General features: G+C 61.4%; 5 protein-coding genes across 5 annotated transcripts; 3 read left to right on the top strand and 2 right to left on the bottom strand.

The window, feature by feature from the left end:
- Positions 1 to 237: 237 nt before the first annotated feature.
- On the top strand, positions 238 to 1,396 carry BXZ73DRAFT_46837 (uncharacterized protein; the record flags this gene model as incomplete). Its single annotated transcript, XM_048019761.1, has 5 exons — positions 238 to 299; positions 352 to 550; positions 625 to 893; positions 950 to 1,241; positions 1,307 to 1,396. Coding segments are annotated over 5 exons (912 nt in total), but the record flags the coding sequence as incomplete, so codon positions are not given.
- A 931-nt stretch (positions 1,397 to 2,327) lies between these two features.
- Positions 2,328 to 5,462, bottom strand: BXZ73DRAFT_77470 (uncharacterized protein; the record flags this gene model as incomplete). The annotated part of the gene is made up of 9 exons (XM_048022673.1): positions 2,328 to 2,567; positions 2,612 to 3,001; positions 3,061 to 3,116; positions 3,346 to 3,452; positions 3,532 to 3,637; positions 3,745 to 3,858; positions 4,125 to 4,240; positions 4,515 to 4,857; positions 4,910 to 5,462. 9 exons carry the CDS (start codon positions 5,460 to 5,462, stop codon positions 2,328 to 2,330), a joined length of 2,025 nt encoding a protein of 674 aa, XP_047878048.1.
- A 718-nt stretch (positions 5,463 to 6,180) lies between these two features.
- On the bottom strand, positions 6,181 to 11,133 carry BXZ73DRAFT_77469 (uncharacterized protein; the record flags this gene model as incomplete). Its single annotated transcript, XM_048022672.1, has 16 exons — positions 6,181 to 6,477; positions 6,533 to 6,618; positions 6,732 to 7,201; positions 7,314 to 7,467; positions 7,497 to 7,520; positions 7,606 to 7,618; positions 7,747 to 7,785; positions 8,026 to 8,370; positions 8,548 to 8,983; positions 9,089 to 9,309; positions 9,436 to 9,629; positions 9,658 to 9,812; positions 9,939 to 10,054; positions 10,133 to 10,319; positions 10,349 to 10,926; positions 11,116 to 11,133. The coding sequence occupies 16 exons, from the start codon at positions 11,131 to 11,133 to the stop codon at positions 6,181 to 6,183; spliced, it is 3,333 nt and encodes a 1,110-aa protein (XP_047878047.1).
- Positions 11,134 to 12,024: 891 nt separating this feature from the next.
- Positions 12,025 to 15,072, top strand: BXZ73DRAFT_101306 (uncharacterized protein; the record flags this gene model as incomplete). Its single annotated transcript, XM_048014860.1, has 8 exons — positions 12,025 to 12,121; positions 12,207 to 12,621; positions 13,679 to 13,712; positions 13,835 to 13,980; positions 14,033 to 14,231; positions 14,303 to 14,554; positions 14,611 to 14,916; positions 14,983 to 15,072. The coding sequence occupies 8 exons, from the start codon at positions 12,025 to 12,027 to the stop codon at positions 15,070 to 15,072; spliced, it is 1,539 nt and encodes a 512-aa protein (XP_047878046.1).
- Positions 15,073 to 18,641: 3,569 nt separating this feature from the next.
- BXZ73DRAFT_101305 (uncharacterized protein) lies at positions 18,642 to 19,535 on the top strand (the record flags this gene model as incomplete). The annotated part of the gene is made up of 4 exons (XM_048014859.1): positions 18,642 to 18,656; positions 18,716 to 18,818; positions 18,935 to 19,110; positions 19,443 to 19,535. The coding sequence occupies 4 exons, from the start codon at positions 18,642 to 18,644 to the stop codon at positions 19,533 to 19,535; spliced, it is 387 nt and encodes a 128-aa protein (XP_047878045.1).
- Positions 19,536 to 22,328: the final 2,793 nt, after the last annotated feature.

Below are 22,328 nucleotides of genomic sequence, written 5' to 3'. Positions count from 1 at the left end.
TCATCCCGGGCCGGTTTTGCCGCCGTAGCTGCCACGAGGGCAAAGGGCTTGGGTAGAGGTCAGTGAGGTAGTTTGAACTTTGCATGTCCTCCCAGAGAACAGACAAAGGACGGGCAGGAGGCCTATAGTGCCCGACAGAAAACGCTCATGCCATAAAGTATTCAAGGTCCGAGGACGTCTCTCGTGGCGTTCTGAGATGAACCACGCGATCGTCCTCGGGTTTTTGCCCAGGCTGTGGTCTCCACCACCGTGCTCCTGCCGCGCTGGGATCCAGCCCTCGTGTTCGACCTCATTCCTCGGTACGTTCCGGACCTGCGCCCCGCGACGATCGCTAGCTTACCCCACGGACAGCCACCGCATAAACGTGCTGTACCTGACCCCACCGGCAATCTTGCACCTCTTGAACCACCCGCGCGGGAACACGGCCGACCTCAGCTCTGTGATCAACCTCGGGAGCGGGGCGTCGTACCTGCCTCCGCAGCTCGCGCGGGTCTTCACCGGGCTCGCGAAGAACGCGAAGCTCGTCGAGGGCTACGGCATGTCTGAAACCGTGCGTCTCCGCTCGCTGTACTGTACTGCCTCGTCTCCGACCCGCCGCCGACCCGCACTCGTTCTTCTCCGCAGACGCTCTCCATCACTCGCATATGCCCCGAGAAGCTGGGGGGGCCCAAGTCCGGCAGCCCCGGGATCCTCGTGCCCGGGCTGGAGGCCCGCATCGTCCGCGACGACGGCGCGCTCGCGGGCCCAGACGAGCCGGGCGAGCTCTGGGTGCGCGGGGACGTCGTCGCGCTCGGCTACTGGGGCGACGCGCGCTCGACGGCGGAGACCTTCACCGGCGGCGGCTGGCTGCGCACCGGGGACCGGATCCGCGTCGACGCGGACCAGCACTTCTTGTACGTCCGTCCCGTCCGTCTCCGTTGTTCTTTCGCTGACCCGAGCGGCGGCACAGCTTCGTCGAGCGCGTCAAGGACACCCTCAAGGTCTCCGGCCAGCAGGTCTCGCCCACCGAGCTCGAGACTGTCCTCTTCGCGCACCCGGACCGGCTCGTCGCGGACGTCGCGGTCGCAGGCGTCGCTGGCGCGCGGCTCGCGGACGAGAGGGTGCCGCGCGCGTGGGTCGTGCTGAGCTCGGAGGGGCGGCGGCGCGGGGCCGCCGCGGCCGTGCGCGCGCTGGACGTGTGGGTCCGGCAGAGCCTCAGTCGGTTCAAGTGGCTGCGCGGGGGGGTCGAGGTCGTCGATGAGGTGCGTGCCGCGTCTTCTTTCCTGTGGCGCTCCGTCCCGACTGCTGAGTGTGGTGGGCGATGCAGATTCCGAAGAACCCAACAGGCAAAGTGCTGCGTCGCGTGCTCGTGGAGAGGCACGAGGAGCGGCAGAAGGCGCCTTCTGCGAAGCTGTGAGGCGGCTGTTGTATTGTTCGACTGAGTCTGGATCTCTTCCTAGGCGCAGGGGCCACGTATGACACCCACCATCTTCTTTCATGTCCGCCCCGAAGTACACCTGCGAATCTTGAGACGCGCCCGACGACTTTCTACGCCCGGTCTGTGCCCGCCACACCCGTTCATTGCACGCAGGTGCTGCACAACAAGCCCTAGGGCCTGGGCCTGAGGCCTTGAGGCCTGGGGCCTGGGCACAGTCCCTCATTTGGCCTGTTGTGTCGCTTCTAGCCACCCCCAGACCCAATTCTGCCTGAGCTGGTCATTGGGATTCTTATTTTAGGCAGCCGGCGGCATTGAACAATCAATAAATGCACCGCTCCTTTCGCGAGCCTTGCACATAGTGAACCCTATTATCCGCCGACGTCGGCGGCAAGTCCGTCCATCGGGCCCTAATTAAGTACGTCGAGGCCGTGCAAGGCAATTGTTTCCACCACCTGTACTCCGATGGGGTTAGCAAGGCGTGACGCGTGACGACGGAGCTGGAGAACCTTTGGAAGATATACACAATCTGTGCCAAAACCGTGAAGGAGATATTAGTACGGTACGGCGCGGTTTCCGAATTCCATAAGCCTGTACCTGTGTTGGACTGGCAGCACTGCTTCGATCCCCCACCACTGTCCCACAACCACGGTCCACGGCGACCCTGCGAGCGCCGAGGACATGCGTGCGTGCATGCATGTGTGCGGCGCGCGGCCGAAGCCGTTTTTTTTCCCGTCCTGGTCATGCATCATGTTCGCATGGGCTCGCGTTGCCTGACCCAGTGGAAAAAGACGAGGTTCGTTACGTGTTCCTCTGCGGCGGAGACCCGTGCGCGCGCGCGCGCGCGCTGCAGTGTGATGGCGCGGCGAGCGAAGCTTGCGACCCGCAACGGGGCGCTTCGGCGCAGCCGCTCCTAACCCCGGTGGTAGTACGTGCTCGGCCCATCCCAAACATTGCGGACAACGGTGGGCGACACCGTCATCGCGGCCCGAACAAGTCCCGAGGTCGACAGGCTTGGGCTGAGCATCCCGGAGCGCGGACGCGGCATTAATGCGTTGGTCGCGGAACCACATCTCGGTGGGCGTCGGGCGTGTGCAGGAAGCGTGCCCGGGGTGCAGAGGGCGTCCGATGCGCGGCCGGGCGGCTCGCGAGCCTGCAATCAATGCCACCCGCCGGTATCGACTCTGTCTTGATTACGATCCCGTGGACAGAAGCGCAGTGGGAGCGGCGGCGATGAGGCGGGGAGAGGCCTGTTGGCCCGACGCGGGACAGGAATTGCCTGTCGGAGGGGTCCCCGATGGCAGGCGGATCAGGCGGCAGGAGGGTGAGGAAGGGTCGCGAGGCTCGGAACGGGGAGCACCCTGCAGCGTGTGAGCGAGGGACGATCGGTGGCGACAGCAAGGCGTGCGCGGCAGACGGGAACCCTACTACAGCTCGGGCGGGGTGCTCGACGTGAGCGGGGGCAAAGCGGAAGGAGCTGACGTCCGAAAGGCGGCCGCCGCACGGGCAGGAGGCGGATAGGCTACGCGCGAGGCGTTCTGCCCGGAGCACGACGGTGCTGGGAGCGCTGCTGTACGAGATCGCAGTCTGTGCGGAACGCCAAAGACCAGGCTCGATCGGGTTCTATCGTTGCCTCTCTGGCAGACCCGGCGCCCCGGCGTTCTGATCTCCCGCTTGAAGTTGTCCCACAGCGCGCTTCTTCCTGCGACAATGGGTGCGATGAGCATGGGGTCGAAGGTCGGAAGGATATGTACAGATAACGTACTTGCATGGCAGCCTAGCAGATGTTGGCTCAATCATCGGAGGTTTTGAAAGGCCGGGCAATGGGTCTCATCTCATTGCTCTATCACAGATAGCGCGAGGAATACGCGCGCAGAGAACATTCTGGAGACACGTATCAGGAACTGTCGAGAATGGTTTCATCTGCTCACTTACGGAAGATAGAAGAGAGAGGATCATCGTCCTATTAGGCCTAGGGAGCGAGTCGGACTGATCCGTCCGCTGCCTTGGCAGTTCAAACCCGGTCTGAGCTTCAGCGCTGCCAGCAGAGTGCTGGTGGTTGGGAGGCAAATTAGACGCTGGGTCCGCTGATGCGTCGAGCCGAACTAGTCTCTCACGGTTCAACTTTCGCCTCACGCGTTCCACCTCCTCTCAACTCGGTCGTTATGTGTGCGCGTACACTCGACTCTGCCAGCGGTAGGAGGTTACGTCCATGATGGATCGCTGTTCTCACCCATGATCTACCCAGCGTTAACAAAACTGACGCTTCCGAGGCGGTGGCGGACTCCCATGCACGCTAGTGCGCCGTGCATCGTGTCTATGCGGCGCACCCCGGGCGGCAACTTGCGCACTCCCATGCACGCTAATGCGATGCGTCGTGTCCATGCGGCATACCCCGGGCGACAATGCTTGCTTCTCGCCTGAAGGTTCGAAGCGCTGTTCCCCTCGGACGAGGAGGAGGAAACAGGACGTCAGGGCACAGGGTGAGTTCCTTTTTTGTCGGGCCGCCCTATTAGAAAGCCCTTGTCAGAAAGAGTTTGCTGTACTGCTCAGCACATGGCGCTGGGCACGCCGCGAAGCGCTTGCCCCACGAAAAGCGTCTTTTTTGAGGTCATATCCCGTGTACGTAGTGCAGGTGCGGCGTTTCTACACCGGTGACACTCGATGCACGTTCTCAGCATGTGGGCCTGCATCTACGGGCTGTTCGCACCTCTGTTTGGGTGCTCGTCGCAAGTGCCGCCGGGCGGTCCTATCCCTTCGTGCGTGTCCCATTCTCCATCGCGCGCTTTCTCCGTCTGACGCGCATGCGCTACCCTGACGGCGCGTCTGCAAACGCGAAAGCGCCGTCATCCTTGGTGATAGATGCGTTGAGGTTCTGGTACGCCTCGAGGCGCTGCAGGAAGGCGAACCGGTCTCCGCGGCGCCACTAACGCTTATACCTCCTACGTGGGTCCGCGCTTGAAGCTTGAAGAATCGCGCTCGGAACGATCCGATGGGCGCATGATGGAGCACGACGCGGCAGAAGCGGGAGCTGCGGGCGACTGTCCGCACGACGGGTGTCTATAACCCCGGACGACGCGCTTCGTGGGGCATGTCTTACCGATTTATCCGCGGCAGCACGCCTGAGCCGGGGCGCCGGCATATGGCATACACGCTCCCTTTCCATCCGTGGCGGGGCGGGCGCCTATGATCCTCAGAGTTCCATGGGCGGCCACTCCTTCCGAGCGTCTGACGTCCACTGGCGCGGGGGCACATCATGGGCAGGAGCTCTTGGGCAAACCGCGCATAATGTGCGCTTCTTGACATCCTGCTCTCCTGGCCGCGTCTCATTAAGCTCGCAGGTATTATATGGGTATCCCCATTCCCCTCCCTTCCCTTAAAGTACTCGTGCCTTGCTACGCTTGCGTTGACTGTGACTTCGATCCAAAGGCACGATGCCCGCTCTTCATGTGAGCCTCAGGATCTGGTTGCTATACGCCCTCTGACTTCAACCACTTTCGCCCGACAGGACTTCACGGACAATGCGAACACCACTACCACCAATACTGTGTCGATGGAAACGAGCACTCGCCTTACACCAAAGGAGATTGGCAGTATCGTCGGTGGAGTAGGTGAGTGTTCCCTGCGCACTCTTTCTCCACGCCGTCCGTCGCTCCTCAGCCAACGCTTCAATATCCCACCCCCGTCCCTGCCTCCCCGCCTGCCAGACGCTAACCGTTCCACACCAGTCATCTTCCTCGCGGCCGTCAGCCTCATGTTCCTCCTCGCATACCCCCGCCTCCGTGCCAGGGTATCTCACCTCGTGGCGACAGCCCCCGCGCGCCCCGACGCGTGCGTGCGTCGCGTCGCGCTCCCCTGCTCGGAGGAGCGCGGGGCGACGCGCCCCAGGACTACCGCTCATGCGCGCGCGCACGCCTGGCACCCCCGGAACGCGCCTACGGCCGCGCCACGGATGCCCACCCGGCCCCCGCGCGCGGTCGTGGTCCCGCGAGACGCCGCGAAGCGGGGCATCGCGATCGCCGACGCGAATATCAATACAGACACCCATCGCGGCTACGCGCGTCCGCCCGTGGCGCCCGTGGTCGCCCGTCCAGGCGCCGCGGGACTGGTGGACGAGCGCCACTGCCGGGGGATGGCGGTCGCAGGCGAGGATGCCGTACCGCCCCTCGGTTATGTCGCGCAGTAGGGGTGGAGGGAGGTTCTCTATAGAAATTTCCGAAGCGTGCGCGCAGACTTAGACTCCACTGCGCTGCGCGCGCTCTCAGCGTTGTTCCTTTATTGTTTGTGCTGTCCTATGTCATGCACCGCCCTTTCGACGCCGAACTGTGTTCCATATCATCATGCATGTTCTCATTGCTGGCTTCTCTTACTCGTGAGCGATGAGCGCAGCGAGCGCCTTCGACCGCTTCGGTCACCGCGGTATCTCCCCTTTCGGCATGGCAGGGGAGCATTTTCCGGCTTGCTCGGACTCATCTCTCGCCCGCCATCCATGCCAGCAGCCACAGACACCCCAATCCTGGCTCAGGTACTATGATTTCCGGACTACGTCTCTCATGCAACTCATGCCAAGTAACGCCGCTTGTGTCTGGTATGAGTGGCCTTCCAGATTTCCCGCTTCACGGCCACTCCGGCTCCACCCAACGGACAACGCGATGGCGGCACGATTTACATGTACTCCCAAGACATGATATCTACCGGGCCGAGCAGGATCCGGAGCGTCTGCATCAGCGCCTCCGAATCCTGGTACGTACACTCATGGGAGCCTCTCAGTGCCAGGCCGCAGCGCCCGAATTGGATACCGTTCGGGTTGGTACGTTGGACGTTGAACGGCGCCCGGGGGCCGCTGCCTCGTGGGGCGTGCGTGCTCCTCGTCCCGCCCACTCCGACGCCGCAAAGTTCGCTCGGGCATCCGAGCTCTCCAGAATAGGCAAGATCTGATCGCAGAAGTCGAATCCATTATCCCAGATCTCGTTCTCGATCGGAGGACGGGGCTGGAGGCGATCCGTGTGCGCCGTATTCTGTGGTCTCGGTGTGGGCGGAGTAACGTCCTGGCCTCCGTGGAGCTCGAGAGATTATTGAACAGGACCTGCAGGTGGGCTGTGCTTCTTGTTCATGCACATGCGTGACGAGAGTCACCCGTTCAATCTGACTCTGAGCTGCAGATGTGTCCTGTCCTAGGGTGGGTCGGGAAGAATCGGAACGTCCTGTCAGCAAGTTCCGCCAGACGGGGCGCGGACGGCTATAGACTATAATGGCTGCAATGCGCGACAGCGATTTCGACGTCTGCCACATCGGACACAACGTTCCCGGCGGGAACCCAGGATCGCGGCGCGCGCTGCGTTCATCTCTCTGGGCCCAAACGCGTGCGCGCGCTGCGCGACGTCAACATAGGCTGCGCCCCCCGCTCCTCTCCAAACCTGCTCCTTGCTGTCGACGCTGTCAACGTTCCCGCCAGAGCCGGGCCCCCCTGCCCAAAGTCGCAATTTGCAAAGAATCCAAACTCTCTCGTGCGCGTCCAAGGAATGGGTGTGGGTGTTTGAAGGGCGGAAGCTCCAGAAGAAGTGCCCCAGCAGGCGTCTTGAAGACGGGACACCGCACTCACGCGCGGCGGCCGATCCTGTCGCGATCACGAGCTTCCATTCTGAAGCTGCGCAGAGCAGCGCGCCAGGCATGGCGGACCAGCTCGCCTTCTGTTTGCCCGTCAAGCGTGGACGGCCGCGATCTTGATCTTTGGCGTCGTCCCCGGGAACGGAGACATGCTCTACTAGCTGTTCTATACGTCCCCGTCTACAGCTGCGAGGTTTTGCCGATAGGCTCGAGAGCGTGCGCGGCCAGCGGCGACGTCGGGATTTGATGAACGGAGCGGCATTTTCTGCAGGGACTCCGGACGAGCACGCACAGCTTCGCAATTCCGAATTCCCTTTCGGGAGTTGTTTCATAATGGACGGCCTTACGCGTGACCAAGATAATATACACACAACGTATCCCTCGTGGGGCCAGGCCCATGTAGCAGTAGTTCGCTTCGCTGCTCGCCGGCAGAGGAAGCGCATAGCCTTAAAGAACTCATATCGTGCTTACTTACTGCCATTTACCCTCACTTGCACATCTGGAAAACCCCAAAATCCTAATTAGTACTATCATGTATAATACTAGTGCTATCACTTCACTAATGGGACTACTGAGTTTTGGACCTTCTAACACATACTAAAGGGATACTAGTGCTTGAGCCCCTCATATAATATATCTATCTGCAACTATTACTTCACTTATCACTGGACACTGCTGTCTAGCCAAAACACACACAGCTAGCACAGGTCTAACCAGTGACTAACTACTGCAATTTTGGAGGTCGAGATATCAAGAAGTAGTGACTAATGCAATCAATAGATCACACAAACGTGAAGGAGAAGCAAATATATTTGTGTTCATTACACTACAAGGTACACAGTAGACTACAAACAAAGACACTGAACACCTCCCCGGGCGAGACGGGTGACACAGGCAAGAGCGAGGTGGGTGAGGTAAGCATCATGGATGATGCAGACGCGGGCGCGAGATGGGAGAGGCGGGAGAGGGAGGCGACGTGGACGATGTGGGCGGCACGGACACACGCAACGCGACGTGGGTGGGGGCGAGGGCGACGTGGACGCAGGCAAAGTGGGCCAACGAGGCGGGTCGCGCAGCCACTCAGGAGCGAGACACATGTCGACGCAGGGGTGAGACACAGGCGACGAGGACGAAGTGGGTGGAATAGATGACGCAAGACGGGAGTGCGACGCGGGCGAGACAGGCGAGGCGGATGGGATGGGCAAGGAGAGCGGGACGAGCAACGAGCGAGATGGGCAACGAGCGAGATGGGCAACGAGCGAGATGGGCAACGAGCGAGATGGGCAACGAGCGAGAAGGGCAACGAGCGAGAAGCGGGATTGACAGACAAGGTGGCGACTCGGGCCAGACTGACGCAGGCAAGCGCGAGGCGGCAGGCGCGATGTGAGCAAGGCAAGCGAGGGCGAGGGGGCAACGTGGCAACGCGGGCGAGGTGAGCGACACGGGCGAGGCGGGCGAGGTGGGTGACACAGGGGATGCAGTCGACGTGGTCAACGCAGGGGACGCGGTCGAGGTGCGAGACGTACTCTCAGAGGGGCAAGAAGCGCGCAAGACGCGGGCGTCGCGGAGGTGGCGACGGACGTGGGTAGCATGAGCGGGATAGGTGACGCAAGCCAGGCAGGTGCAAGACGGTGCAAGACGGTGCAAGACGGTGCAAGACGGGTGAGATCCGGGGTAACGCGAGCGAGGTGGGCGATACAGGCGAGACGGACGAGGGGGGTGAGACGGGCCAGGCAGGCGAGACGGACGAGGCGGGGGTGAGAATAGAGATACGGGCGAGGTGCGGGGCGCAGGCGAGACGGGTGAAGTGGGCGACGTGGCGACGCGGGCCGTTCCGAGCAGTTGTGCTCCCTGCTGCTGGGCTCGGTGGGCGGCATTAGAGAAGACGGGGCAAGGGTTGGCGTCGGGGCGGCGAGGACGGGAGCCAGGCAGAGAGGATCGAGGGCAGCGTCAAGACTCAAGCTTCAAGGTGACGACGAGCGTCGAGGAGGTTGCTGGCAGTGCCAAGAGTCCATGCAACGGGCGTCGATTCCCACGCATCCGGCGCTGCCAGCACGTCGCTCTGACTCCACGCTGCCCGTCTTCCACGTCCTGCCCTTCCTCGTCCTCCCGTCTTTTCCTCCTGGCGCGACATCTCCGAGGACCACGCGAACGCGCACCTCACCTGCCGCTTCCTCAATGAGCTGTTGCGGCCCCCTTTGTCTTGGTGAGTCCCCCGTTCTGCTCTCCTGTGCTCCCCACCTCGCCCACCGTCTCCCCAGGCCCCGGCCATGCCATCGACCTCGTCCCTACAACGAGCCCGTCCCAACGACACTCATTTCGATGCGGTTGTGCCGCGTGGCCGTTGCCGCTGTGTCGCACATCGCACGCACGCCGTCTGCGCACACCACGGTGCGCACCACCTGCCAGCACACCTCGTCCTCCCCGTCCTCCACATCCAGGCCTCTTCGTCTCCCCAGCCCATATTCTGCGCCCTTCGCCTCAATCTCTTGACCCGACGACGTCTGCGACCACACCTCGCCTCTGTAAGTCCCCCACTCCACCGTCCTGCGCTTCCTACCTCGCCCACCGCCTCCCCAGGCCCCGGCCGCGCCATCGTCCCCGTTCCCTCAATGAGCACGTCCCAACAGGCATACTCGGCGGGACACTCTTTCCGCCAATGTGGCCGTGGTGCGCCGTCATTACCACTCGCGTGCCGCAATGCCGCGCACCGCAACGCCGTTCGCCCGCGCCCCCCGTGTACAACCCTCGTGCACGGCCCATCTCGAGTGGCCGCGAAGGAGAAAGAGGCCTGCACCGCGGCGGTAACGCATGTAAAGGGTCACGCCTTCGGACGACAGGGTACGGAGGAGGACACGACCTCAGTGCTCGGAGGTAAGTCTTCTCCGTCTTGCCTACCCCACACTCGCTCGCTCACGCATTCTCGCCCGTCTCGCCCTCATCGCCCATTTTGACCTCGTCCGTGTCACCCGCGTCGCCCGCCGCGCCCTTATTCGCGTCGCTCTCGCCCGTCTCGCCATCACCCGTCATGTCCTGTGTCGATCTCGTCTACCTCGTCCTCGCCTGCCTGCGTCGCCGTCTCACGTCGCCGTCTCCGCGTCGCTGACGCACCAACCATACGGACGTGCTTGTCGTCATGCCGCTGCTGCCGCCGATGCTCGTGTTCGGCCCAGACAGGTTGATCATCGTTGCTGGGACTAGAGCAGGGGTGGGGGCGTGTGCGAGCGAGGGCACAGACGCGACGTCGGGACGCGGCGTCGTGAGCCAGACGGTGCCGCTTGACACCGTCCGATGGGCTCTGCGCGCCCATGCGTCGTCGCGACGGACATTACCCAGAACCGACTCCGACACGGACCCTGAGCCCGGCGGCGGCCTCGCACATCGCCCTCAAGCTGCCCCCGCACGCGCACTGCATGACAATCCAGCAGTCTAGCTGCTAGTATCCCCGCCCCGCCCCCTCGCCCACGTCTCCCACGTCTCCCAATTGTCTGTGCCGCCCACATCTCCCCCACGTCACCCACGTCACGCCCCCACGTCGCCCTCACTCTCACCCAGGGCCCACGTTGTCCACATCGTCCGCGTCCGCGCACCCCTGCGTCATCCTCGCCCACCTTGCCCGCCTCGTCCGCCTTGCCCTCACCCACTGGCTCGCCTGTCTCGCCCTTGCCCATCTCGCCCACGTAATCCTCTCGCGTCGCCAGCGTCCTCCGCCTGTGTCCGCCACCTCCGCCTGCGCTGCCCTCCGCCCACGTCGCCCACCTCCGTGTCGCTCTCTTCCATGTTGCCTGCCTCCGTCTGTAAATAGCTGGTTGTCTTGTACGATACTTTGTGTAGTCTAGTCGTCTTTGCCAATAAATTTCGTTCTCATCACCTCTATCTGTGTGATATTGGTCCGCTAATCTGAACTATTTTCTGAGCTGCCATACTATGTCCAGATCTATGAACTAATGCTTGCCTATGCCTATGACTATCCCTGTCTATCTGACTAGATTAGTTTTTGGGACTTCTAAATAGTGCTAATCAACTATTTCTGACTATTGGTCTAATTAGTGCTAAATAGTCCTAATTAGGAGTTGGGGGTTTCCCTGACGCACTCGTGACCCATTTTCCATGTTTTCTCACGCACCCTCACAGATGAGCTGCGAGAGATTCGACGAAGCCGGAATACTGTACCATTTCGTATTAATCGAACGTCACGCGTCACAAGGACGTCCAAAAGTTCGAAAATTCGGGGGTAGTCACGGCTCACAAGGTCGAAGTTCGAAAGCATCTCGCGGGCGCTTGACGGCGCCCCCTCGGTTTGGGTGTAAAAGTGCCCAAAATTCGATAATGGGTTCGAAATTTCCGGGCCGTCCGTGACGGCCCGGTCAAAGTTCGAATCCACCCGACCAAACTTGCCGTCACGCTCCAAACGGCGGTTCGATCAATTCGAAATGGTACAGTAGGTGCACGCGATGCTCTCAGCACGAGAGCACGAGAGACAACGACGGTATTGAACAGTGCCACATAAATGTCACTGTCGTCAGCTTACCAGCGTCACGTGGGCCCAAATGCCGTCTCCGCAGGGATGCCGCCGGCATCGCCTCCTTGGGAGTTCCGATGAATATTTGAATCTTCGTGCGTTTCAAGCGCCCAAATCCCTTTTTCCTTCCGTCACGCACTGGGTATCGACTAGTAACTGTGGCCGTCCTGGGGCGTTCACGCCCGCGCCCGCGTTCGGCGTACTCGTGACGTCGACGCGTTCGCGCGTCTGCAGTCCCTAGACAGGCTCAGTGCCTTGACAAGTACTTAACTGCGTTTTGTCCCCCACCACTCCCTCCATCCCTCCCTCGTCTCTCCGCCCCCCACACCACCGCACTCCCCAGCTTTGCTCCGGGACACAGTCTCCACCGCAGTGCACTATCCCCTGTGTAAGCTGCCCTCACTCTTTGCACATCTTCCACCGGCGCTGACCGCCAGAATGCTCCCCAACACAGTCCAGGCAGCCTACCGTCCTCCTCACCATGGCCCCCGTATTCCGCGACACCACGGCCTCCATCTCCGACGGAGCTCCCGGCTCTCTGTCCACCAACATGATCATGGGCTTGTCTAGCATTGGCCGTGAGTCACCTCCTTGAGCCCCCCATGCTGCATGAGCACCTCCATCCGGGCGTGTACCGACCGTGATACCCCTTCGCGCTCTTAGTGCTCTTCATCGCCTTCGTTGTCTTGGTCATCCGAGTCAACTGGGGCGTGTGGATCCTCTCCGCCCCCTCCGCTGCACGCACCTGGCTCTACGCCGCCCTCCACACTCGGCGGGCCCGCGCTCGCCCCAGCCGACCGATCTTCCATCGTCCTTTCCCACGTACCGCCCAGACGGCGCTGGGCCCGATCACTACTCCACGTGCGACCCGGACCGTCGCCGTCGCCCGCCCCGTCGCCGTCCCGCTGCCGCTTCGCGTCGGGAGCGGGCGCGAGCGCCTGCGGCCCGCCTCGCAGATGAGCGTCCGCTCGTTGGGCAGCAGCTCTGGCTACGGCACCTCGGACAGCGGGCACTCGGATGCGCCTCTGCTGCCTCCCGCGGCGGCGAGTGTTTCCTCCCCTGTTCACGCGTCCTGCGGGTGAGCTAGGGGAGAATGCCTTCTCCTTCCGTATACCCATCCCTCCATCACTCCCTTCGTGACGTCGGCGCTTGATGTGAGACGTACATCGTACCCTCGCGCCCCGTTCCCGTGCCCACCGTGCTAGATGACCTTGACGACGCCTCTCCTTGTATCCCGGCTTACAGTTTTACGTCTCCCGCGTGTATCCCTAGTCTGTTCACGCAACCGCTTGTTGCAATGCTATGTTCTGTCTTGTTGCGTCCTTCCGTTGCAATCGATGCAATCAATGCTTTGCATTCCCCTACTTTCCGTCTGCTCCGACGACGACGTGCCCACGTCTGGGATCTGCGCTCGCGCCCTTCCGCCGCAGATGCCGTCATCCGAAAACAAAGGTGCTGGACCTTTGCCAGCCCGGGGCCGGCGTGGGTTACCTTCCTTTCCCGTACCGGCCACGCGACGGCCACGTGTTCCGATGCACAGCCTGGCCAGGAGGCTCCTCAAAATCGGCAGACCCGCAAGGCCCGGTGGCTCGGAGGCAAGTCACGCTCTGAGGGCCCAAGTCGCCTGCGCATCCGCGCCCCGCACCCGAGAAACGTCCGGCGGCGGCCACATCCATCCGATGAACCGCAGATTGTCGTGATGGAGCCTGCGTATGTTGTCATTTCGGCGCTAGAGGCGCAATCTAGGGCCGCTCGCTTAGATAATTGTGTAGGTACTGTACTCGCCACGCCTGTGTGGTACACCACGTGTTTGCTCCTATCCACCACCATCTCCCGCGCATCCGCCGTCCGTCCGCTGTCCCCGGTGCCCACAGGAGCCCAAGCGCGATGCCCTCACCCTCCGACCTACCCCGATCACGTCCTACGACCCCGAAACCCCACACCCTCTGCGTGCTCGTCGTCAGAAGGTTGGCCTAGGGGAGACTACTGCGCGCTGCATGTTGGAGGAAGTGAGCCTCGGCAGTCTCAGTCGGCGGGTGGGTCACGACTCACCCGGTCGCTCCGGTTCTTCCCGAGAGGGCTAGCTGCGGACCGGGTCGGGGGTTGATCATCCCGGGCCGGGTTTGCCGCCTTAGCTGCCACGAAGGCAAAGGGAAGTTTGCGGTAGAGGTAAGTAGTCTGCATGTCCTCCCAGAGAACAGACAGAGGACGGACAGGAAGCCTGGTGCCTGACAGGGAAACGCTCATGTCATCAGGTATTGGTCCGAGGATGTCTCTCATATCTTTCTTAGACGAACCACGCGATCGCCCTCGGCTTTTTACCCATCTACCACAGCTATGGTCTTCACTGCCTCTGCATCCAGCCTCAGGCGTCGGTCTCCACCACCGTGCTCCTGCCGCGCTGGGATCCAGCCCTCGTGTTCGACCTCATTCCTCGGTACGTTCCGGACCTGCCTCCCGCGACGATCGCTAGCTTACCCCACGGACAGCCACCGCATAAACGTGCTGTACCTGACCCCGCCGGCAATCTTGCACCTCTTGAACCACCCGCGCGTGAAGACGGCCGACCTCAGCTCCGTGATCAGCCTCGGGAGTGGTGCGTCGTACCTGCCTCCACGGCTCGCGCGGGTTTTCACTGGGCTCGCGAATAACGCCAAGCTGGTCGAGGGCTACGGCATGTCTGAAACCGTGCGTCTCTCCGCTCGCTGTATTGCCTCCTCTCCGACCCGCCGCCGACCCGCACTCGTTCTTCCCCGCAGACGCTCTCCATCACTCGCCCATGCCCCGAAAAGCTGGGGGGCCCGAAGTCCGGCAGCCCCGGGATCCTCGTGCCCGGGCTGGAGGCTCGCTTCGTCCACGACAACGGCACGCTCGCGAGCCCGGACGAGCCGGGCGAGCTCTGGGTGCGCGGGGACGTCGTCGTGCTCGGCTACTGGGGCGACGCGCGCGCGGCGGTGGGACGTTCACCGGCGGCGGCTGGTTGCGCACCGGGGACCGGACCAGCACTTCTTGTACGTCCCCCGCCCTGTCGTCCTGTCCTTTTCCGTTGTTCTTCCGCTGACCCGAGCGGCGGCACGGCTTCGTCGAGCGCGTCAAGGACACCCTCGAGGTCTCCGGCCAGCAGGTCTCGCCCACCGAGCTCTCGGAGGCCGTCCTCTTCGCGCACCCGGACCGGCTCGTCGCCGACGTAACAGTCGCCGCCGTGGCGGGCGCGCGGCCCGCGGACGAGAGAGTTCCGCGCGCGTGGGTCGTGCTGAGCGAGGAGCGGCGGTGGCGCGGGGCGGCGGCCGCCGTGCGCGCGCTCGAGGCGTGGGTCCGGCAGAGCCTCAGTCGGTTCAAGTGGCTGCGCGGAGGGATCGAGGTCGTCGACGAGGTGCGTGTCGTGTCTTCCTTCCTGTGTCGCTCCGTCCCTGGTGCTGAGGGTGGCGCACGGTTGCAGATTCCGAAGAACCCGACGGGCAAAGTGCTGCGTCGAGTGCTCGTGGAGAGGCACGAGGAGCGGCAGAAGGCGCTTTCTGCGAAGCTTTGAGGCGACTGTTGTATCTTTCGACTGAGTTTGGAATCCCTGTTGGACGTCGGAGCCACATATGATACCCACCATCTTCTTTCATGTCCGCCCCGAAGTACACCTGCGAATCTTGACACGCGCCCGACGACCTTCTACGCCCGGTCTGTGCCCGCCACATCCGTCGTGGGTCGTGCTGCGGCAGCGCGGGGCGGCCGCCGCCGTGCGCGCGCTCGAAAGCATGGGTCCGGCAGAGCCTCAGTCGGTTCAAGTGGCTGCGCGGGGGGATCGAGGTCGTCGATGAGGTGCGTGCCGCGTCTCTCTTCGCATCCCCGTCCCGCCGTGTGCTGATGGCGCGCGGTTGCGGGTTCCGGAGAACCCGACGGGGAAAGTTTTGCGTCGTGTGCTCGTAGAGAGCCACGAAGAACAGGAAAAAGCGCCTTCTGCGAAGCTGTGTGGCTTTGGCCGTTGTTGTGTCATTCTACCGAGTTTGTGGTATCCACCATCTTCTTTGGTGTCCGCTCCGAGGATCTTGAGACGCGCCCGATAACCTTCTATGCCCGGTCTGCGCCCGCCACACCCGTTCATTGCACACGGGTGCTGCACAATAAGCCCTGGGCCCTGGGCCTGAGGCCTGATTACAGTCCTTCATTCGGCCTGTTATGTTGCTTACGATACTAGCCACCCCCAAACCTAATTCTACCCGAGTTGGTCATCGGAATCCCGATGTTAGGCGGCCGGCAGCATTGCGCATTTCAAGGTAAATACACTGATGGCTCTTCCGAGCTTCGCACATAGCGAACCCAATCATCTGTCGTCCTTACACCTCTCCCGACGTTGCCGGAAAGCCCGTCCTACGAATTTTCCCCGCCGCTGGCCCCAAAGCGGATACTCAGGAGTCAAATCCACTGGAGCGACCCGCGCCACGGCCCCGGTGCGCGTCCATCGCCCAGGCCGTGCGAGTGAGGCGATGTTTTCCTGATCTGCCACTTGTTTGCGGTTAGAAGCAAGGTATGATAGCGGCCGCGACGAGCGAGCCGCAGAACCTCGCCTCGGAAGACGCACACACCGCGCCCCCGGTGGTCCACTGTGCATGATGTAAAAACAACAGGGACGGCAGCATGGCACGGGCTCTGAATTCCATAAGCCTTGCCTGTGTTGGCACGTACATCCCACAACAACGGCGACCCTGCGGAACACTGCCTAATCCGGTGCAAAGGGAAGAAGCCCGTTACGTCTTCCTAGTATGCGACGTCCGGACACCCTTGCGTCCCGTAGCCAGCGAGCCGATATGTGGTTCCGCGACGGCGGCCGCACCGACCCACGACCAGGGTCGATGGTTTCGTCCGCGAGTGTCACATCTCCGAGATGCTGGTAAGCCTCGATCGAGCTGCGGACTTCGGGCCGCGCCGCGTGTCCACCCCACTGCTGTCCGTGCTGGGATGAACCGACGGGGTGAAGGAGCGACTGCGCCCTGCACACGTCCGGTGAGCGTCGGACGCGTGCAGGAGGCATGCCCCGGTGTCCAGACGGCTTCCGGTGCGCAGCGGCTGACGAGCCTGCCCCGAAATGGGTATCGACGAATTGCGCAGTGACTGCCCCTGCCTTGACTACGATTCCGTGGGCAGAAGGGAAGCGGGGGCAGCGGCGACGCGGGGAGAGGGCGGTGATTGAATGTGAGTGATCTGGGCCGGACTGAGGGCGACGACGCGAGGTAAGGTTTCCGGTTGCAGGCGGATCAAGCAACGGAAGGATGGCGCGAGCGGGGTGGTGGCAGCCTCAGGGATGCACGGGCAAATGGGACCCGGCTACTTGGGCAGGTTGCTCGGGGTGAGCGGGGACGGAGCGGAAGGACTTGGCGTGCAGGGTCCGAAGGGCGAGAGCAGACGGAACATTTGCGACCGCTGCACAGGGGCGGATAAGCGAGCACGGCGGGCTGTAGGAAATCGGACAACAACCTCGAGGGTGCATCGTCTCTTGGCCGGGTGCATGGGAGCCCCGATGTCAGGCCTATCCCGGTTGTAGTCGTCCCACAGTGCGCTTCATCCCGCGACAATCGATGGGCGCAATGATTCGGAAGGATAGAGGAGCTTGATTTAGAACAACGTCGGAACTTTTGGAAGACCGGGCAATGAGTCTCACCTGCATGACAATAAGCGTAAGGGAAACGCACGTAGAGAGCCTTCTGAGAACACGCATGAGGAGATTCAGCGGCGATGGTGTCGTCGGCTCACTCACGGGAGATAGGAGCCCAGACTGAGATCATCACTGTCGTCCGAGGCCTAGGGGGCCCGTGCGCAAATACGGGTGGGTCGGACCGACTCTCCGTCCGCTGGGGTTTCGAGAGTTGTATACTGTTTCATCTATGACAATGGGCGGTCTTCGTTGTGTTTATTTGGCGATTCCCCGGTTCGAGCTTCGGCTGTCGATAAGCAGTGCCGGTGATTGCAGTGCCCAAGGCAACATAAAGTCTGCTGATCGTTCAGATCCCGTCTCACGTCGTCGTTTAGACGCCCAATCGTGGCAATCTCGTACCCCCACCTGGCTTTCATAGACAGCTCCCCCTACGCCTCGTTTCCCGCCACTGGAACGAAACAATCGCCATCTTTAAAGCACCATCGTCACACAGTGGGCCCCATGCGCGGGAGTGGTTGACGGTGTCCACGATCGATCATCCACCTTCTCTAAACGAGTCGGCCGTTATGTGTGCGCGCACACTTGATTACGTCTATGATGGCTTGCTTTGCTCACGCATGATCCACCCAGCGCTAACCTTCGAAAGCAAAAATGACGCTTCAGCCGTGGCGGACTCCCATCTGTCCGGAAGGTTTCCAAATACCTTAGGGAAACACCCAGACCTGAGTACTGGGTATTGAGTTCCGAGTCCTGCGGCACGCCTGGGATGCGTCGTGTCTATGCGGCATGCCCCGGGCGACAATGCTTGCTTCTCGCTCGAAAGATGTCGATGAGGATTCGAACTCAGCGAGCCGCTGGTCGCCTCGGAAGACGGCGGCAGTCCTAGTCAGGACTCAGCGTACACGGTGAGTTTAATTTTGGCAGGACCACGCCATTGTTTCGCCGCCGCACGAGAAGGCCCTGCTGCGTTCGTGTCGGAAAGGCTGTGTTCCGGGTTGTGCTGCTCAGCACATGGCACACCCAGTGGGCACGCGAAATGGCAAGTACTTGCCCCACGGCGAGTGTCTACTTATGGATGATGCACTTCGTGGGGCATATCTTATCTGCGGCTATTTTCCCACAGGAAGACCTTCCACATACGAAGATCCGCGGCAGCGCGCAGCTGGGTCGTATGTCGCCGAGGGGCGCCTTTTTTCGCGGCGCCTCCGTGACGTGCGCCTACGATCTACAGAGTTCTATCACGAGTGGTCACCACGCTGGATCCTTCCCTCCGAACGTGAAACGTGGTCCGCAAGAGCGGTGTAGTTTTTGCCACGCATAATGAGCGCTTCTTGACATCCTGCTGTCTTGGCTACATCTCACAATTATTATATGGGTATCCCCATTATCCTTCCTTTCCTTAAAGTAGTACTCGTGCCTCGCTACGCTTGCGCTGGCTACTTCGATCCACAGGCGATATGCCCTCTCTTCATGTGAGTCTCAGGATCCGGCTGATATACGCCCTCTGACTTGAACGACTTTCACCTGACAGGACTTCACGGACATTGCCAACACCACTACCACCAATACTGTGCCTGTGGAGACGAATACTCCCCTTACACCAAAGGATATTGGCAGTATCGTCGGCGGAGTAGGTGAGTGCTCCCTGCGCACCCTTTCTCCACACCTTCCATCGCGCCTTCAACGCCTCAGCATTATCCCACCCCCGTCCACGTCTCGCCGCCTGCCAGACGCTAACCGTCCATACCAGTCATCTTTCTCGCGGCCATCAGCCTCGTGCACATCCTCGCATACTCCCGCCTCCGCGCCAGGGTGCTCGACCTCGCGGGGACCGTCCACGCGCATCTCGACGCGTGCGCACGTCACTTCGCGCTCCCCCGCGGGGAGGGGCGCGGGGACACGCGCGCCATTGGTAGTACCACTACCGTTCGTGCGCGCGTCCACGCCCCGCCCGCCCGGCACGCGCCTACGGCCGCGCCACGGATGCCCATCCGCCCCCAGCGCGCCGCCGTGGTCCCGCCGCAAAGCGGGGGGCAGGGCAGGGTTTGGACGTGGGCGATCGCAACTGCCCGAGGATGGCGGGCGCGGACGGGAACACTTCCGTACCGCCCTGCGGTGATGTTGCGCAGTACTATCACGACCCCAGTGTTCGGACAGACCCTAGTGTTCGGACAAACGCGAATTGCGCTCCAGTACCTCAACCGATAACCATGAAATTTTAGATTGAGCTAGGATAACTTCTCACACACCTATGTTAGAAGTTTCGTGTCCCCCCGGCCAAAGCTGCGTCCGATCTCAAGGATACACTCATCTCACCTGGAGAAGTCTCGCCCTTGACGGGTCTCGGCTGAAACACCCACCCCGGCGCTCCACTTGGAATTTTGGGAATGCAATTCTTTCCCACTTCCAAAGCGTTAGCTAAATTTTCCGAGAGGATGCGCCTTCGTGGGCTTCGATGGTACAGAATTGAGCTCTGGGGGCGTGACAGTAATCCAGCGCTTGTGTGTCACCTCTCAGCGCCCTACTCGATTTGGCTCGGCAATGGCTCTCTTATGACAGGTTCTGACGTCGGCTGCAGCTTGGCGCCGTGACCGCGCCTGTGACGACGTGCGGAGAATTGTCCGAACACTAGGGTTGATCAGTGCACTCCTTCAACGGTTATACACGCATATGTCCTCCGCTCGCCTCCAAAGTTTGCAGAATTATGGAGACAAAAAATTCAATTGTGTCTATAAAATTTGAAGATTATCGGTGGAGGGGGGCGACGAGGACGCGTTGAACTACCCCGGCCGGCGCTTGCCCGTCCGAACACTGGGGTCGTGATAGTAGGGGAACAGAAGGCCCATCCGGTTATCTGTCGAAGTTTCCAACGCGCGTGCGCGGCCGTGCCAGAGGAAATGGGGACACTGCGCTTTCAGCATTGTTCCGTTATTCTTCGTGCTGTTCCACGCACAGCTATTTCGCTGCTGTTCTGCACCCTGTATTTCATATCATGATGAGTTTCTCATTGCTGTACTCATGTGCGGCAAGCGCTTCCGTCGGGGGCTGCGGCGTCTCCCTGATCGGCACTTACATAAGACCCCAGGGAAGCGCCGCGGGTTTTCCGGAGAACTTGCTTCATACGCGCGCCGACGCGCCTCGTCGTGCACCTCACAAACACCCCAATCCTAGCTCAGGTGTGATTTCCGGAGTATGTCTCCCATGTAGCTCATGCCAAGTACCGCCGCCTGTGTCTGGTATTAATGGTCCTCCAGATTTCCCGCTTCACGGCCCCTCCGACGGATCCACCCGACGGACAGCGCGATGAGACGCGATTTACATGTAGTCCCAGGGTGTGGTGTCTACCGGGCCGAGCCGGAGCGTCTGCATGAGCACATCCGAATTCTGGTATGTACATACTCACAGTGAGGGCTTCTGCCAGACTGTAGCGGCGCTGCCTCGCGGGGCGTGCGTGCCACTTCGTGTCATACCCACGCCGACGCCGTATTCGCTTTCGCACCGAGATCTCCCAAACGGGTGAGATCGCAGAAGTCGAGACCCAGATCGGGAAAAAAGTGGCTGAAGGCAATCCGTGTCTGCGCCGCGTGTCGGTCGGTGTGTAGGGAGGAACGTCCAGGCAGGCCTTTGTGGGGCTCGAGGGATTACTCAGAAACCGCAGGTGGGCTGTGCCAGCCTCATGTTCGTGCACATCCGTGACAAGAGTCGTTCGTTTCTGGCTCTGAGCCGATGTGTCCTATCCTAGGAAGAATTGGGACGTCCTGTCAGCAAGTTCCGCCGGACGGGGTCATGTCACAGACACCTTCCCGGAAACCTCGGGGCCGAGACTGCCGACGCGCGCTTCTCCCTCCCAGGATCCGGAGCTCGCGAACGAGGACCTCCTGGCATCCCCCCCAGGCCTGCTGCCTGCCATCTCGTGCGTCTCGTGCTTCTTTGTGCCTTCTCGCGTTCACCGGCGGCTTCCACTGCGACGCCTCGCCATCGCGGCAGTGAAGCAAGTTGTCGCCGTCAGATATGGCGCTTCCCCTGTCCAACCTGCTCTCTGCTGTCGGAGCTGCTAACGTTTCCCCCATGGCCAGAGTCCCCCCGAAAGTCACAGAGAGCCTCGCTCTCCGGAGAGACGCGCGTCCAAGGTCCAACCGGTATTCGAAGGGCGGCCGAAGCTCCAGTAGAACCAGCCGTTCTATACGTATCTCTCCCAAGCCGCGAAGCTCCGGAGTCCGCCGATGGATCCACCCGAGAGCGTGCGCGGCCAGAGGCGTCGGGATTTGCTACATATGAACAACACTATTCGTGCAGTAACTCTTGAGGAACACACACAGCTTCCGAATTCCGAATTCGCGTCACCCGACATACTCACAGGATTTCAACCGCTTTCGGGGACTCGTTGGAACGATCTTATACATTTCAAAGATTAGATTCGCACAACGTATCGACCCTCGTGGAGCCATGTGGCAGTGGTCCCCGGCCCGTCTCACTGCTCCCTGGCAGAGGAAGCATAGAGCCTTGGTGAATTTCATATCGTGCGTACTGCCATTTTGTACTAGGTTGAATGCGCCCTTCGATCTGCAGACCTGTGCTCATGCCCAGCCGTGACGCCATTTTCCATGTTTTCTCACGCACCGTAAACGGGTCGCGACGGCTTCGCCGAGGCCTAAATGATGCTTTCAACACGTCGGTCGTGAACAGCATGAGATGTTTTGGCAAGATCTGTCATCAGCCTCCTGGTGTTTGGATCCAAATGCCGTCTCCGCACAAATACCGCCGTCACTGATTCATGTGGACCCTGGGAATTCGATCGTCCAGCTAGTCATGCCGCTGCGTGTTCCAGACGCCCACTGTATCCTTTATTCCCTTCCGTCACGCACTGGGCATCGACTTCGGGCGAGTGACTGGGCAGACCGGCCGTCCTCGGGCGTTCGCCCCCGCGCTCGGCGTACTCATGACGTCGACGCTCAGTACTTAACTGCGGGCTCTTGTCCTCGACCACTCCCTCCATCCCCCCCTCGTCTCTCCGCCCCTGGTCACACCACCGCACTCCCCAGCTTTGCTCCGGACCACAGTCTCCAAGGCACCGCATCATCCCCCTGTGTAAGTTGCCCTCACTCTTTGCACATCTTCCACCGACGCTGACCGCCAGAATGCTC

Source organism: Epithele typhae, assembly GCF_022376455.1.
Source record: "Epithele typhae strain CBS 203.58 chromosome Unknown BXZ73scaffold_23, whole genome shotgun sequence".
NCBI classification, from domain to species: Eukaryota; Fungi; Basidiomycota; class Agaricomycetes; order Polyporales; family Epitheliaceae; genus Epithele; species Epithele typhae.
The sequence above is the reverse complement of the archived record's forward strand: the minus strand, read 5'-3'. Positions and strand labels throughout refer to the sequence as shown.